The sequence below is a fragment of the Mus musculus genome, chromosome 7, assembly GCF_000001635.26.
Source record: "Mus musculus strain C57BL/6J chromosome 7, GRCm38.p6 C57BL/6J".
Taxonomy (NCBI): domain Eukaryota; kingdom Metazoa; phylum Chordata; class Mammalia; order Rodentia; family Muridae; genus Mus; species Mus musculus.
Window position 1 is genome coordinate 76,695,426 of NC_000073.6, and position 14,036 is coordinate 76,709,461.

The following is a 14,036-nucleotide window of genomic DNA, read 5'->3' on the forward strand; positions in this document are numbered from 1 at the left end:
GAATAAAAGTCTAATGGATCTGGGAGGGAGAGAGAGGGGGAGGGAAAAAAGGGGGCCAGTTCAGATATGGGAGGAGATGGGGGAGAAGTACAGAGGGTCAGGAATTTAAAAGTACATGTGCTGCAGTGGGGGAAAGTGAGGTTAGCCGCTAGAAAGTCCCAGATGCCAGGGACCCAAGGGGTTCCCAGGACCCCACAGGGAGGACATTAGCCTAAATACCCAAAAAGAAAGGATAGAACCTGCAGAGAGCATATCCAGTAGAGAGACACAGCCCCCCAGTTGAGGAATGGGGCCACCCACCCACCTCAAAAATATTAATCCAGAATTCCTCCTGTCAAAAGAAAATGCAAGGACAATGAGTGGAACAGAAACTCAAGGAAAGGCCATTCTGAGACTGCTCCTCCTAGGGATCCATCCCATCTGCAGACACCAAACTCACATATTATTGCTGATGCCAAGAAATGCTTACTGACAGGAGCCTGGTATAGCTGTCCCCTGAGAGTCTTTGCCAGAGCCAGACAAAACCAGATGCAGATATACACAAACATTGGACTGAACACGGGGACCCCAATGGGGAAGTTAGGGCAAGGACTGAAGGAGCTGAAGGGGTTTGCATCCTCATAGGAAAAACAACAATATCAATCAACCAGACCCCCACAAGCTCCCAGGGACTAAACTCCCAACCAAAGAATACACAGGGGATACCCATGGCTCCAGGTGGATATGTAGTAGAGGATTACCTTATCTGGCATCACTGAGAGGGGAGCCCCTTGGTCCTGTGGAGGTCTGATGACCCAGAATAGGGGAATGCTAGGCTGCTGAGGCAGGAATGGGCAGGCAAGACCCTCCTAGAGACAGGGGGTGGGGAGAAAAGAAGGGATAGGGGCCTTCTGGAGGAGAAACTGGGAAGGGAGATAACATTTGAAATGTAAATAAATAAAATAACCAATAAAAAAATAAAAAAATAAAAAAATAAAATAACCAATAAAAAATGAAAAAAGAATGAAGCCATAGATCAATTCTGTCATGCTTTTCCTTTCCATTGTTACTGGCATTAAATATCTCTCCCTCCCTCCCTCTCTCTCTCTCTCTCTCTCTCTCTCTCTCTCTCTCTCTCTCTCTCTCCTCTCTCTCTGTTTCTTACACACACACACCACACACATATGTGTATATATATATATATATATATATATATATATATATATATATATATATGTATGTATGTATTCTGGCTGTAATTTGTCACTATGTAACCATTGATAACTTTGAGCTCCTGCTCTTCCTGTCTCTCCCTCTCCTTCCTGTGGGTTGAGAATACAGAAATGTACTGTCATACCTGGCTTATGTTGTGCTGGGGATTGAATTTAGGATTTCTTGCATTGTTAGACAAACACTGCTACCAAGTTAGCTACATCCCTAGCCCCTCAAGTAAAATATATTATAACAAAATTAGGATATATGAATTATTGAATATTTTCAACTTCTAGTGATTTTTTAAGAGGGAGCTTACAAGCAAAGATGATTTCAGAACACAGAGATTTAAATATTGTAAAAAAGAGCTTGAGCCATTTCATCTCCAAGATTAATTGCAAATAGGCCAGTGGTTTTAATAGGGAAAGTATGTTTGCTTCTATAATTAAATTTCTGGGCATGAATTTGTTCTCTATTGTTTGCTTAATACCAATTATGAAAATTTTTATCTTTTTTGAGAACTTTATATAAGTTTACTATGCACCCTCTTTCTTCCCATAAACCCTTTCGAATTTAGAGTCTTTCTATTGTGTTTGTTTTACACACACACACACACACACACACACACACACACACACACACACACACCCTACTGAGTCCATTTAGTGTTGTTGCACATATGAACTAGAGTTTAAGGCTGACCACTTGGGATTGGTTGAATCATCGATCGGGGGCCTGGTGTCTGGAGAGAACTGTTAACTGATTCTCCCTCTCTCCTTACTCAGTGATTAACTCTAACCCTTCATCTAGGGATGAAGTCTTGTGAAATTGCATCCTCCCTCAAAGTTGGCTCTCTGTCAAGTGTCATCATACAGTCTTATGTTTTTGGCTAATACAGTTCCTTTTAGAATTTTAATGGTACCAACAATCATTCTTGCCCCTAATGGAGCAAGCTGCCATTTCTTCCAGGCTATTGTAGAGGATAAAATGAATAAAAATGATATTAGTGCAAATTTCTCCAAAATGGTTCTATAAGGTCTCTTACAACAACAAACAGGATTAGAATTTCTTAGCTTGGGAATTCATGAAATTTTGGGGACAAGGTTGATCTGCTGAAAGTTAAATGTGTGGGAATGGATGGCTATGGGAAGCTTGGTCAAACACTTGTTCAGAAGAAACTAAGAAATTTCATTGTGATGGAGATTGGAAGGGTGCTAGAGGGAGGGGAGTTAATGGTGGTGGTTCTGGAGATGGGGATATTGTGTTGGTCCCTTCAATCTGTGGCAGCTTGCTAGCTCACCATCTTGGATAAATGCCGTCATAGCCACAATATCCATCATACCTAGGAACACATCCATCCTATGGATGGTTTGCTTCTGATAAACTTTTCAGTTGTCTTGGTCTCATAGTATAACTTTCCCTGGAAGCTTTGTCTCTTGTTAAAGAGTTGAATAATCTTTGAATCTAACATGTTAGCTATGACTATGAGTACCCCCAGGGAACATATAATCTTGAGCTTGATTTGGCAGTTTTTAAGTATTCCCTAAGAAGGGATGTGTGAGCTAGAGGCAAAGAGTCCTAGGTGTAAATATTTAGTTTTATACCTTAGGTCACTTGTTTCTTCACTGAAGTGTAATAATAATATTAAGTTTTATAATGCTCTTGGGCTATCCAGAAATATTGTATTTCATTATATTGTGTATGCTATCTTGAGGTCAAATTAGTTATTTGTAGAACTAAAGGGCCTGGGGAGTCATATATTGTCTTTCTTTTTTCTTTTTGTTTGTTTGTTTGTTTGTTTGTTTTAAATGGGTACATACAGTAGGAAACCATGTTTCCCAAATTTTGTTTTAGAACACTATTAACCTTGTATTAAGTCAAATGCAGTTTCTAGTTCCCACAGCTGCAGATAACTAGGCCACTCCATACTCTTCTAGTACAGATCTGCAGCTTCCTGGACATCTGGAGCTGGTGGCAGAAGTCAGAGCAAAGTTGGATTCATTAGTTTAATTGTTTGTCAGCTTGGGTTTTATTTTATGAAGCCATTTCTTGTCTAAATGTGTGTTTCTTTGCTTATTGTCTTTTCCTGCAGTCACAGATGCTCACTGAGAGGCGAGGATCTCAACAGACAGTGGCTCTCTCCCCAAGCTCATCTCCAACCAACCATCTACCATGCTAAAGGTCTCCTCCATTACCTAAGCAGTACTGGCCGGGGACCTGTGGTAAGTCACTTCCTTCTTTTTATACTATGATGAGGTTTCTCTTACTCTCTAGGAGATAGCCCATCAACTGTCAACGCAAGAAAAATAGACAAAGGGGACAAACATATGTGGGAAACTTTAATGATGGGTTTATTACGATAGTTGTTATATCAAATGACAACGAGCTGGATGTTTTAAAGAAACAGAACTCCTCACATCACATTTCTGGAAACTGGCAGTCTAAAATCGCAGAGTTGGCAAGCTGTTCTGATGCTAGTGACTTTCAGAAGATCATCCCCTTTTCTTGCCATGTGTTGTATCTACCAGCAGTACTAAGCTGTCATTGGCTTATGGTGGCCCATTTGATTCATCACTTAACATCTTCACAAGACCATCTGAGCTTGGGGCCTTGTGGTCTGGACTCCCCTCTTCTAAGGGCATTCATCACTGTGTTAGGACATTTATTCAGTCTGACCTTAGTAATTCTCCACTTGTTAAGATGCACATCCTGGATAAGACCATATTCCCAGGCTCCAGGGATTAGAGTTGCAACATATATTTATGAAGACACAACTCATCTCATGATAGGTTCAGAACAATGGTTTAATGCTCACTGGTAAAAACTGGAAATTTTTCTAGTTTTATTCTTACATTATTAAACTAGAAAAAAAATATTCTCATATTTTTCAGGACAATTGTAGCACTTTTCTAGGTTGCTTCATATATAGGATTTCCTTTCCAGTCCCAAGTACTATGCAAATGATGTCAGACAATCTGAAATCAGAGGCCTTAGTTCCAGATAATAAAGAAAATAAAAAATGACAACAGAGTGGCCTAGGAGAATGCTCATGTTCTGTTCTGTTTTGTTTTGTTTTGTTTTGTTTTGTTTTGTTTTGTTTTTTACAAACTGTGACCAGATCTATCTGCAGAAGTGTGGGGACAAATGTCCACATGTAGAGCTTAAGTAAAAGTGAAGGAATATCAGAATGAGCAGTTCTATCAGAACCTACTTTCTAAAGCATCTACTCTGTGTTTAAAGAATTGCATGTTTAATGGATCCTGGAAAGGCCTATGAGCCCTGCACTCCACTTTCAAGAGATGAACAACACATAGTGTTTCCCTTGGGCCATTCAAGTGGATATAGTAGAATAGAGATTCAGTTCTGCTGTGGTTTTGGTGCTGGGGTAGAGCCTCCCTTTGTGACTTACTCTTTGACTGTGTTCAGGTTACCCACTTCCAGGTTCAAAGATACTTCAGCACTCATGGGACTCAAAATAGCTGTGAACTTGTATTTGTAGTATATTGTAAAAAAAAATTAAAATTAGCATCTGTAAAAGGGAGAATTATGATGTCCTCATGGAATAAAGACCAATTCTCTGGCAACAGCATTACTACCAATCAGCTAAATTTACCTAAACTTAGTCTAAGGGTATTTTTTAAAATTTTGTTATTTTAATTAGATTTATCTATGTAGTATAATGTAGGATTCAATATATGCATACTATAAATAATGGTCAAACGAGGGCACATGGCATTCCTATCACCTTAAAAATTAAAAAAAAAAGTGGTCATAGAAAGACAAATACTCCAAATTACCACCTGTAGATGCTTAAAATGTTAATTTCAGTAGAGAGTATTTAGCTCTAGTGTTCCTCAACACAGTGGGCTGACTGCAAATTCACAAGAAGTTACATAGTTTACTTTCAGAGGTTCTGAAAACTATGTAATGACGATTGTATAGATTTGTTGATCATCCCACATTGCATATGTGCAATGAAATATCACAGGATACCCATCAGTAGGTTCAGAAAAGAATGGCGGGTGGGGTGGGTCAGCTATGTATCCATAAGGTGCTTCCCATGGCGAATCCCTTACTCCATGTCCATCCTCCTCCCGAAGTCAAACTCATACCTACTGGTTCAAGACTTACACCAAAACTCACACCACTAGCATTGACTACCTGACACTCTACAACTCCTCAGCTAATGAAAGACACTCTTGTCCAGCTTAATACTCCAAGAGTTTAAAGTCCTATCTCCCAAAGCCTATAAATAAACAAGCTTTTAAAACCTGCAAAACTCTACTGCCTTGACTGACTGCATCAACTTTTCTTTGGCACATAGAACATGTGCCTCTGTCCCCAAGAACATAAATTCAGTCATGGTTCAAGTGTTCACTAATGTACTATAGTCATATCTGCTTCCAAAGATCCCTGCATCTCAAGGAGGCCGTGCAATCTCTGCTTGTGACTGTGTTCCTCAAGCTCGACATAGCAAGTCTCCAGTCTCAAATCCGAAAGCTGTAGAAAGGCTGTTTCTCTGTGCAGGAAGCCGTAGCCTCCAGGAGAAGAGCATGATTAGGAAGGAAAGAACCCCATATCTGATACACATTTAAACACAGGCACATGTTAAGTCTTCAACAAAACAGGATTTCTTTCTGCTCTGACAATCTCTAATTGAAGAGCAGAGCATTTATTTTAAAGAGTGACAGGTGAAAGGCTTGTTTAAAAGTATAAATAAACATTAATTAGCTATAAACATGACAGCCTCAGACTTGTTTCCTGCTGGGACCATCTGAGAGGTGGGTGAGAAACAGCTGAGTACTAAATGCTATTCCCAGTGTTACAGAGCTCTCTAACAGGCAGGATGCCACCATTTAGGTACCTACAGGGCTATATTTAACCCACCACCTGCCAGCAGCTGCATCACTGCTATTCACTTGCTCTGGTCCTGTCCTGACAGAGAAGAGTCCCTCTCTGTCCACATCGATTTTTAAGTTCTGTGGCTGGAGATTAATGTTGACTCAGCCCAATTTCTGGGTCTTGTGAAAATGTTTATGGAAGCATTGGAAAAACATTATGTGATGGCTGGGAAGATGTACATGTCACAGATGCTTCTCAGGTATCTGACTCTTGGGTTAATTGATACCAGTTACAAGAACTAATGAGATGGAAGTTGTTGCCCTATTTATTCTGAGGATTGCCAAAGAACAGGCAATGTGCTTCTGTTCTCCATTCCCTACATCTATCCACCGTCTCATGAATTTTGGTAGCAACTTTCTTTTGTACATTAATTTACACTCTGCAGTTGTAAATATTAAAGTAACTAGGAATGCAAAGCCTATATAGATATTTTATTTAATATTTAGTTTTTTAATTTTTTAATATTCATAATATATATTGTGTATTTTGAAGAATCAGTCCTATTCCATCTTCTCTTACATCACCTACCACTCTTCCCTTCCAATGTCATGTGCTTTAAAAAAATAAATTAATACCCACAGAATCTGTTTATTGATGACTGCATGTGCATAGGTGTAGGACCATTTACTGGGACATGCATCTCAGGTCCTCCATCCCTAAAGGAAAGTGATTCTCTCTTAACCAGTAGCCACCAGTTTCCAATAGGTTCTTGGCTAGAATGAAACCACATGAACCCTTCTCTCATCTATATTTTTTCCATTGATCCCTCAGCCTTGATAGAAGAGGGTATCATATAGATGTCCCATTTAGAACTTCATGTTCCACAGTCTTACTTTTTGCACATTGGATGGTTGTAGATCTCTGTATTAATCAACTCATCATTTAAAAAGAGGGTTGACAGATGATGCATTTACTAGGGGTATAAAGATAAGGACTCAGGGTGTGGTTTCTTATTATTTCTATTTAGCAGGATAAAAGATTGTGGGTTGCTTTAAGATCACTCTTAGGTAGGACTAAGGTAGGAGGGGAATAGTTCTCAAAATAAAGAATGTGACACATGTAATAAAAATGGTAACAGAGGTGTGTGTGTGTGTGTGTGTGTGTGTGTGAGAGAGAGAGAGAGAGAGAGAGAGAGAGAGAGAGAGAGAGAGAGAGAGAGAGAGAGAGAGATTTGTCTGAGATGACTGGGATTCAGATGAATTGAGGAGCAGGAGTTACGGAAGGACTAGGTATTGATGCTACTTCAGCTGTGTTTGAGGGATAAAGTGGTCGGTGGGGGAAAAGACTCCTGGGGTCTTCTGGACCTTCTTGTAGCTCTTTCCCATTTTATTGAACCCAGCATGGCTGTTCTTATTCAGATGTTGAACTCAGGCTAATGTCAGCTAGGCAGCTCTCTAGTTGAAGCTCCCTCTTCCTAAGTGACACTACATTGTCCTAGACTGACAATAAAAACCAACCAGGACAGTAATCAAAATGATCCCTCTCCCAAATAAGAAAATCCAATTAATTACTGATATATTCAACAATATGAATGAAATTTAAAACAATAAGTTAACTGAAAGAGAGGGAACATAAAGGGAGACATACTGAATGTTTGCATTTCAATAATAAGGGAAGGTGAACATTAAAGCAGTGATTAGCTCTGGGGAAGGAGACCGAATCTTTGGATTTTGGAGAGAACTTTTAGGTAGTGAAAATATGCTATATCATGATTAAACACACAGTTATACCAAACTTGCTGAACTATATATCCAGTACTCATACTTTTTTTTTCCATTTTTTATTAGGTATTTAACTCATTTACATTTCCAATGCTATACCAAAAGTCCCCCATACCCACCCACCCCCACTCCCCTGCCCACCCACTCCCCCTTTTTGGCCCTGGTGTTCCCCTGTACTGGGGCATATAAAGTTTGCAAGTCCAATGGGCCTCTCTTTCCAGTGATGGCCGACTAGGCCATCTTTTGATATATATGCAGCTAGAGTCAAGAGCTCCGGGGTACTGGTTAGTTCATAATGTTGTTCCACCTATAGGGTTGCAGATCCCTTTAGCTCCTTGGCTACTTTCTCTAGCTCCTCCATTGGGAGCCCTATGATCCATCCATTAGCTGACTGTGAGCATCCACTTCTGTGTTTGCTAGGCCCCGGCATAGTCTCACAAGAGACAGCTACATCTGGGTCCTTTCAATAAAATCTTGCTAGTGTATGCAATGGTGTCAGCGTTTGGATGCTGATTATGGGGTGGATCCCTGGATATGGCAGTCTCTACATGGTCCATCCTTTCATCTCAGCTCCAAACTTTGGCTCTGTAACTCCTTCCATGGATGTTTTTTTCCCAAATCTAAGGAGGGGCATAGTGTCCACACTTCAGTCTTCATTCTTCTTGAGTTTCATGTGTTTAACAAATTATATCTTATATCTTGGGTATCCTAGGTTTGGGGCTAATATCCACTTATCAGTGAATACATATTGTGTGAGTTTCTTTGTGAATGTGTTACCTCACTCAGGATGATGCCCTCCAGGTCCATCCATTTGGCTAGGAACTTCATAAATTCATTCTTTTTAATAGCTGAGTAGTACTCCATTGTGTAGATGTACCACATTTTCTGTATCCATTCCTCTGTTGAGGGGCATCTAGGTTCTTTCCAGCTTCTGGCTATTATAAATAAGGCTGCTATGAACATAGTGGAGCATGTGTCCTTCTTACCTGTTGGGGCATCTTCTGGATATATGCCCAGGAGAGGTATTGCTGGATCCTCCGGTAGTACTATGTCCAGTTTTCTGAGGAACCGCCAGACTGATTTCCAGAGTGGTTGTACAAGCCTGCACTCCCACCAACAATGGAGGAGTGTTCCTCTTTCTCCACATCCACGCCAGCATCTGCTGTCACCTGAATTTTTGATCTTAGCCATTCTGACTGGTGTGAGGTGGAATCTCAGGGTTGTTTTGATTTGCATTTCCCTGATGATTAAGGATGTTGAACATTTTTTCAAGTGCTTCTCTGCCATTCAGTATTCCTCAGGTGAGAATTCTTTGTTCAGTTCTGAGCCCCATTTTTTAATGGGGTTATTTGATTTTCTGAAGTCCACCTTCTTGAGTTCTTTATATATGTTGGATATTAGTCCCCTATCTGATTTAGGATAGGTAAAGATCCTTTCCCAATCTGTTGGTGGTCTTTTTGTCTTATTGACGGTGTCTTTTGCCTTGCAGAAACTTTGGAGTTTCATTAGGTCCCATTTGTCAATTCTCGATCTTACAGCACAAGTCATTGCTGTTCTGTTCAGGAATTTTTCCCCTGTGCCCATATCTTCAAGGCTTTTCCCCACTTTCTCCTCTATAAGTTTCAGTGTCTCTGGTTTTATGTGAAGTTCCTTGATCCACTTAGATTTGACCTTAGTACAAGGAGATAAGTATGGATCGATTCGCATTCTTCTACACGATAACAACCAGTTGTGCCAGCACCAATTGTTGAAAATGCTGTCTTTCTTCCACTGGATGGTTTTAGCTCCCTAGTCGAAGATCAAGTGACCATAGGTGTGTGGGTTCATTTCTGGGTCTTCAATTCTATTCCATTGGTCTACTTGTCTGTCTCTATACCAGTACCATGCAGTTTTTATCACAATTGCTCTGTAGTAAAGCTTTAGGTCTGGCATGGTGATTCCGCCAGAAGTTCTTTTATCCTTGAGAAGACTTTTTGCTATCCTAGGTTTTTTGTTATTCCAGACAAATTTGCAAATTGCTCCTTCCAATTCGTTGAAGAATTGAGTGGGAATTTTGATGGGGATTGCATTGAATCTGTAGATTGCTTTTGGCAAGATAGCCATTTTTACAATGTTGATCCTGCCAATCCATGAGCATGGGAGATCTTTCCATCTTCTGAGATCTTCCTTAATTTCTTTCTTCATAGATTTGAAGTTTTTATCATACAGATCTTTCACTTCCTTAGTTAGAGTCACGCCAAGATATTTTATATTATTTGTGACTATTGAGAAGGGTGTTGTTTCCCTAATTTCTTTCTCAGCCTGTTTATTCTTTGTATAGAGAAAGGCCATTGACTTGTTTGAGTTTATTTTATATCCAGCTACTTCACCGAAGCTGTTTATCAGGTTTAGGAGTTCTCTGGTAGAATTTTTAGGGTCACTTATATATACTATCATATCATCTGCAAAAAGTGATATTTTGACTTCCTCTTTTCCAATTTGTATCCCCTTGATCTCCTTTTGTTGTCGAATTGCTCTGGCTAATACTTCAAGTACTATGTTGAAAAGGTAGGGAGAAAGTGGGCAGCCTTGTCTAGTCCCTGATTTTAGTGGGATTGCTTCCAGATTCTCTCCATTTACTTTGATGTTGGCTACTGGTTTGCTGTAGATTGCTTTTATCATGTTTAGGTATGGGCCTTGAATTCCTGATCTTTCCAAAACTTTTATCATGAATGGGTGTGGGATCTTGTCAAATGTTTTTTCTGCATCTAACGAGATGATCATGTGGTTTTTGTCTTTGAGTTTGTTTATATAATGGATTACATTGATGGATTTTCGTATATTAAACCATCCCTGCATCCCTGGAATAAAACCTACTTGGACAGGATGGATGATTGCTTTAATGTGTTCTTGGATTCGGTTAGCGAGAATTTTATTGAGGATTTTTGCATCGATATTCATAAGAGAAATTGGTCTGAAGTTCTCTATCTTTGTTGGATCTTTCTGTGGTTTAGGTATCAGAGTAATAGTGGCTTCATAAAATGAGTTGGGTAGAGTACCTTCTACTTCTATTTTGTGAAATAGTTTGTGAAGAATTGGAATTAGATCTTCTTTGAAGGTCTGATAGAACTCTGCACTAAACCCATCTGGTCCTGGGCTTTTTTTGGTTGGGAGACTATTAATAACTGCTTCTATTTCTTTAGGTGATATGGGACTGTTTAGATGGTCAACTTGATCCTGATTCAACTTTGGTACCTGGTATCTGTCCAGAAATTTGTCCATTTCATCCAGGTTTTCCAGTTTTGTTGAGTATAGCCTTTTGTAGAAGGATCTGATGGTGTTTTGGATTTCTTCAGGATCTGTTGTTATGTCTCCCTTTTCATTTCTGATTTTGTTAATTAGGATTTTGTCCCTGTGCCCTTTAGTGAGTCTAGCTAAGGGTTTATCTATCTTGTTGATTTGCTCAAAGAACCAACTCCTCGTTTGGTTAATTCTTGGAATAGTTCTTCTTGTTTCCACTTGGTTGATTTCACCCCTGAGTTTGATTATTTCCTGCCGTCTACTCCTCTTGGGTGAATTTGCTTCCTTTTTTTCTAGGGCTTTTAGATGTGTTGTCAAGCTGCTAGTATGTGCTGTCTCCCGTTTCTTCTTGGAGGCACTCAGAGCTATGAGTTTCCCTCTTAGAAATGCTTTCATTGTGTCCCATAGGTTTGGGTACGTTGTGGCTTCATTTTCATTAAACTCTAAAAAGTCTTTAATTTCTTTCTTTATTCCTTCCTTGACCAAGGTATCATTGAGAAGAGTGTTATTCAGTTTCCACGTGAATGTTGGCTTTCCATTATTTATGTTGTTATTGAAGATCAGACTTAGGCCATGGTGGTCTGATAGGATACATGGGACAATTTCAATATTTTTGTATCTATTGAGGCCTGTTTTGTGACCAATTATATGGTCAATTTTGGAGAAGGTCCCGTGAGGTGCTGAGAAGAAGGTATATCCTTTTGTTTTAGGATAAAATGTTCTGTAGATATCTGTCAGGTCCATTTGTTTCATAACTTCTGTTAGTTTCACTGTGTCCCTGTTTAGTTTCTGTTTCCACGATCTGTCCTTTGAAGAAAGTGGTGTGTTGAAGTCTCCCACTATTATTGTGTGAGGTGCAATGTATGCTTTGAGCTTTACTAAAGTGTCTCTAATGAATGTGGCTGCCCTTGCATTTGGTGCGTAGATATTCAGAATTGAGAGTTCCTCTTGGAGGATTTTACCTTTGATGAGTATGAAGTGTCCCTCCTTGTCTTTTTTGATAACTTTGGGTTGGAAGTCGATTTTATCTGATATTAAAATGGCTACTCCAGCTTGTTTCTTCAGTCCATTTGCTTGGAAAATTGTTTTCCAGCCTTTCACTCTGAGGTAGTGTCTGTCTTTTTCCCTGAGATGGGTTTCCTGTAAGCAGCAGAATGTTGGGTCCTGTTTGTGTAGCCAGTCTGTTAGTCTATGTCTTTTTATTGGGGAATTGAGTCCATTGATATTAAGAGATATTAAGGAAAAGTAATTGTTGCTTCCTTTTATTTTTGTTGTTAGAGTTGGCATTCTGTTCTTGTGGCTGTCTTCTTTTTGATTTGTTGAATGATTACTTTCTTAGTTGTTCTAGGGCGTGATTTCCGTCCTTGTATTGCTTCTTTTCTGTTATTATCCTTTGAAGGGCTGGATTCGTGGAAAGATATTGTGTGAATTTGGTTTTGTCGTGGAATACTTTGGTTTCTCCATCTATGGTAATTGAGAGTTTGGCCGGGTATAGTAGCCTGGGCTGGCATTTGTGTTCTCTTAGTGTCTGTATAACATCTGTCCAGGCTCTTCTGGCTTTCATAGTCTCTGGTGAAAAGTCTGGTGTAATTCTGATAGGCCTTCCTTTATATGTTACTTGACCTTTCTCCCTTACTGCTTTTAATATTCTATCTTTATTTAGTGCATTTGTTGTTCTGATTATTATGTGTCGGGAGGAATTTCTTTTCTGGTCCAGTCTATTTGGAGTTCTGTAGGCTTCTTGTATGTTCATAGGCATCTCTTTCTTTAGATTTGGGAAGTTTTCTTCAATAATTTTGTTGAAGATGTTTGCTGGTCCTTTGAGTTGAAAATCTTCATTCTCATCAATTCCTATTATCCGTAGGTTTGGTCTTCTCATTGTGTCCTGGATTACCTGGATGTTTTGAGTTAGGATCCTTTTGCATTTTGTATTTTCTCTGACTGTTGTGTCGATGTTCTCTATGGATTCTTCTGCACCTGAGATTCTCTCTTCCATTTCTTGTATTCTGTTGCTGATGCTCGCATCTATGGTTCCAGATCTCTTTCCTAGGGTTTCTATCTCCAGCGTTGCCTCGCTTTGGGTTTTCTTTATTGTGTCTACTTCCCCTTTTAGTTCTAGTATGGTTTTGTTCATTTCCATCACCTGTTTGGATGTGTTTTCTTGTTTTTGTTTAATGATTTCTACCTGTTTGGCTGTGTTTTCCTGCTTTTCTTTAAGGGCCTGTAACTCTTTAGCAGTGCTCTCCTGTAATTCTTTAAGCGACTTATGAAAGTCCTTCTTGATGTCCTCCATCATCATCATGAGAAATGTTTTTAAATCTGGGTCTAGATTTTCGGTTGTGTTGGGGTGCCCAGGACTAGGTGGGGTGGGAGTGCTGCGTTCTGATGATGGTGAGTGGTCTTGATTTCTGTTAGTAGGATTCTTACGTTTGCCTTTCGCCATCTGGTAATCTCTGAAGCTAGCTGTTTTAGTTGTCACTGTTAAGAGCTTGTTCTTCAGGTGACTCTGTTAGCCTCTATGAGCAGACCTGGAGGGTAGCACTCTCCTTAGTTTCAGTGGGCAGAGTATTCTCTGCAGGCAAGCTCTCTTCTTGCAAGGCAGGTACCCAGATATCTGGTGTTCGAACCAGACTCCTGGCAGAAGTTGTGTTCCACTCACTAGAGGTCTTAGGATCACGTGTGGAATCCTGTGTGGGCCCTTGCGGGTGTCAGGCGACTCAGCTGGCAAGGTAGCCCGGGGCTCGAGTGGAGTGGAAGGGGTTTGTGCCCCAGATCAAGCCCGGGTAGCCTGCTTCCCTATGTACTGCAGTCTCAAGTTCCGCGCGATTGGATTGGGGCAGGCGCTGTGTTCCACTCACCAGAGGTCTCAGGGTCCTGTGGGGAGTCCCGTGTGGGCCCTTGCGGGTGTTGGGCAAGACTCTGCTGGCATGGAAGCCCGGGGCT

General features: G+C 40.1%; 1 protein-coding gene across 2 annotated transcripts in view; it reads left to right on the plus strand.

The window, feature by feature from the left end:
• The window catches only part of Agbl1 (ATP/GTP binding protein-like 1), an 895,108-nt gene that overhangs the window by 465,835 nt on the left and 415,237 nt on the right, over positions 1-14,036 (plus strand). For both annotated transcript variants that reach the window (XM_017322251.1, NM_001199224.1), the window contains exon 19: positions 3,284-3,413. In XM_017322251.1, coding sequence (XP_017177740.1) covers positions 3,284-3,413 — 130 coding nt within the window. The remainder of the gene's footprint in view (positions 1-3,283; positions 3,414-14,036) is intronic.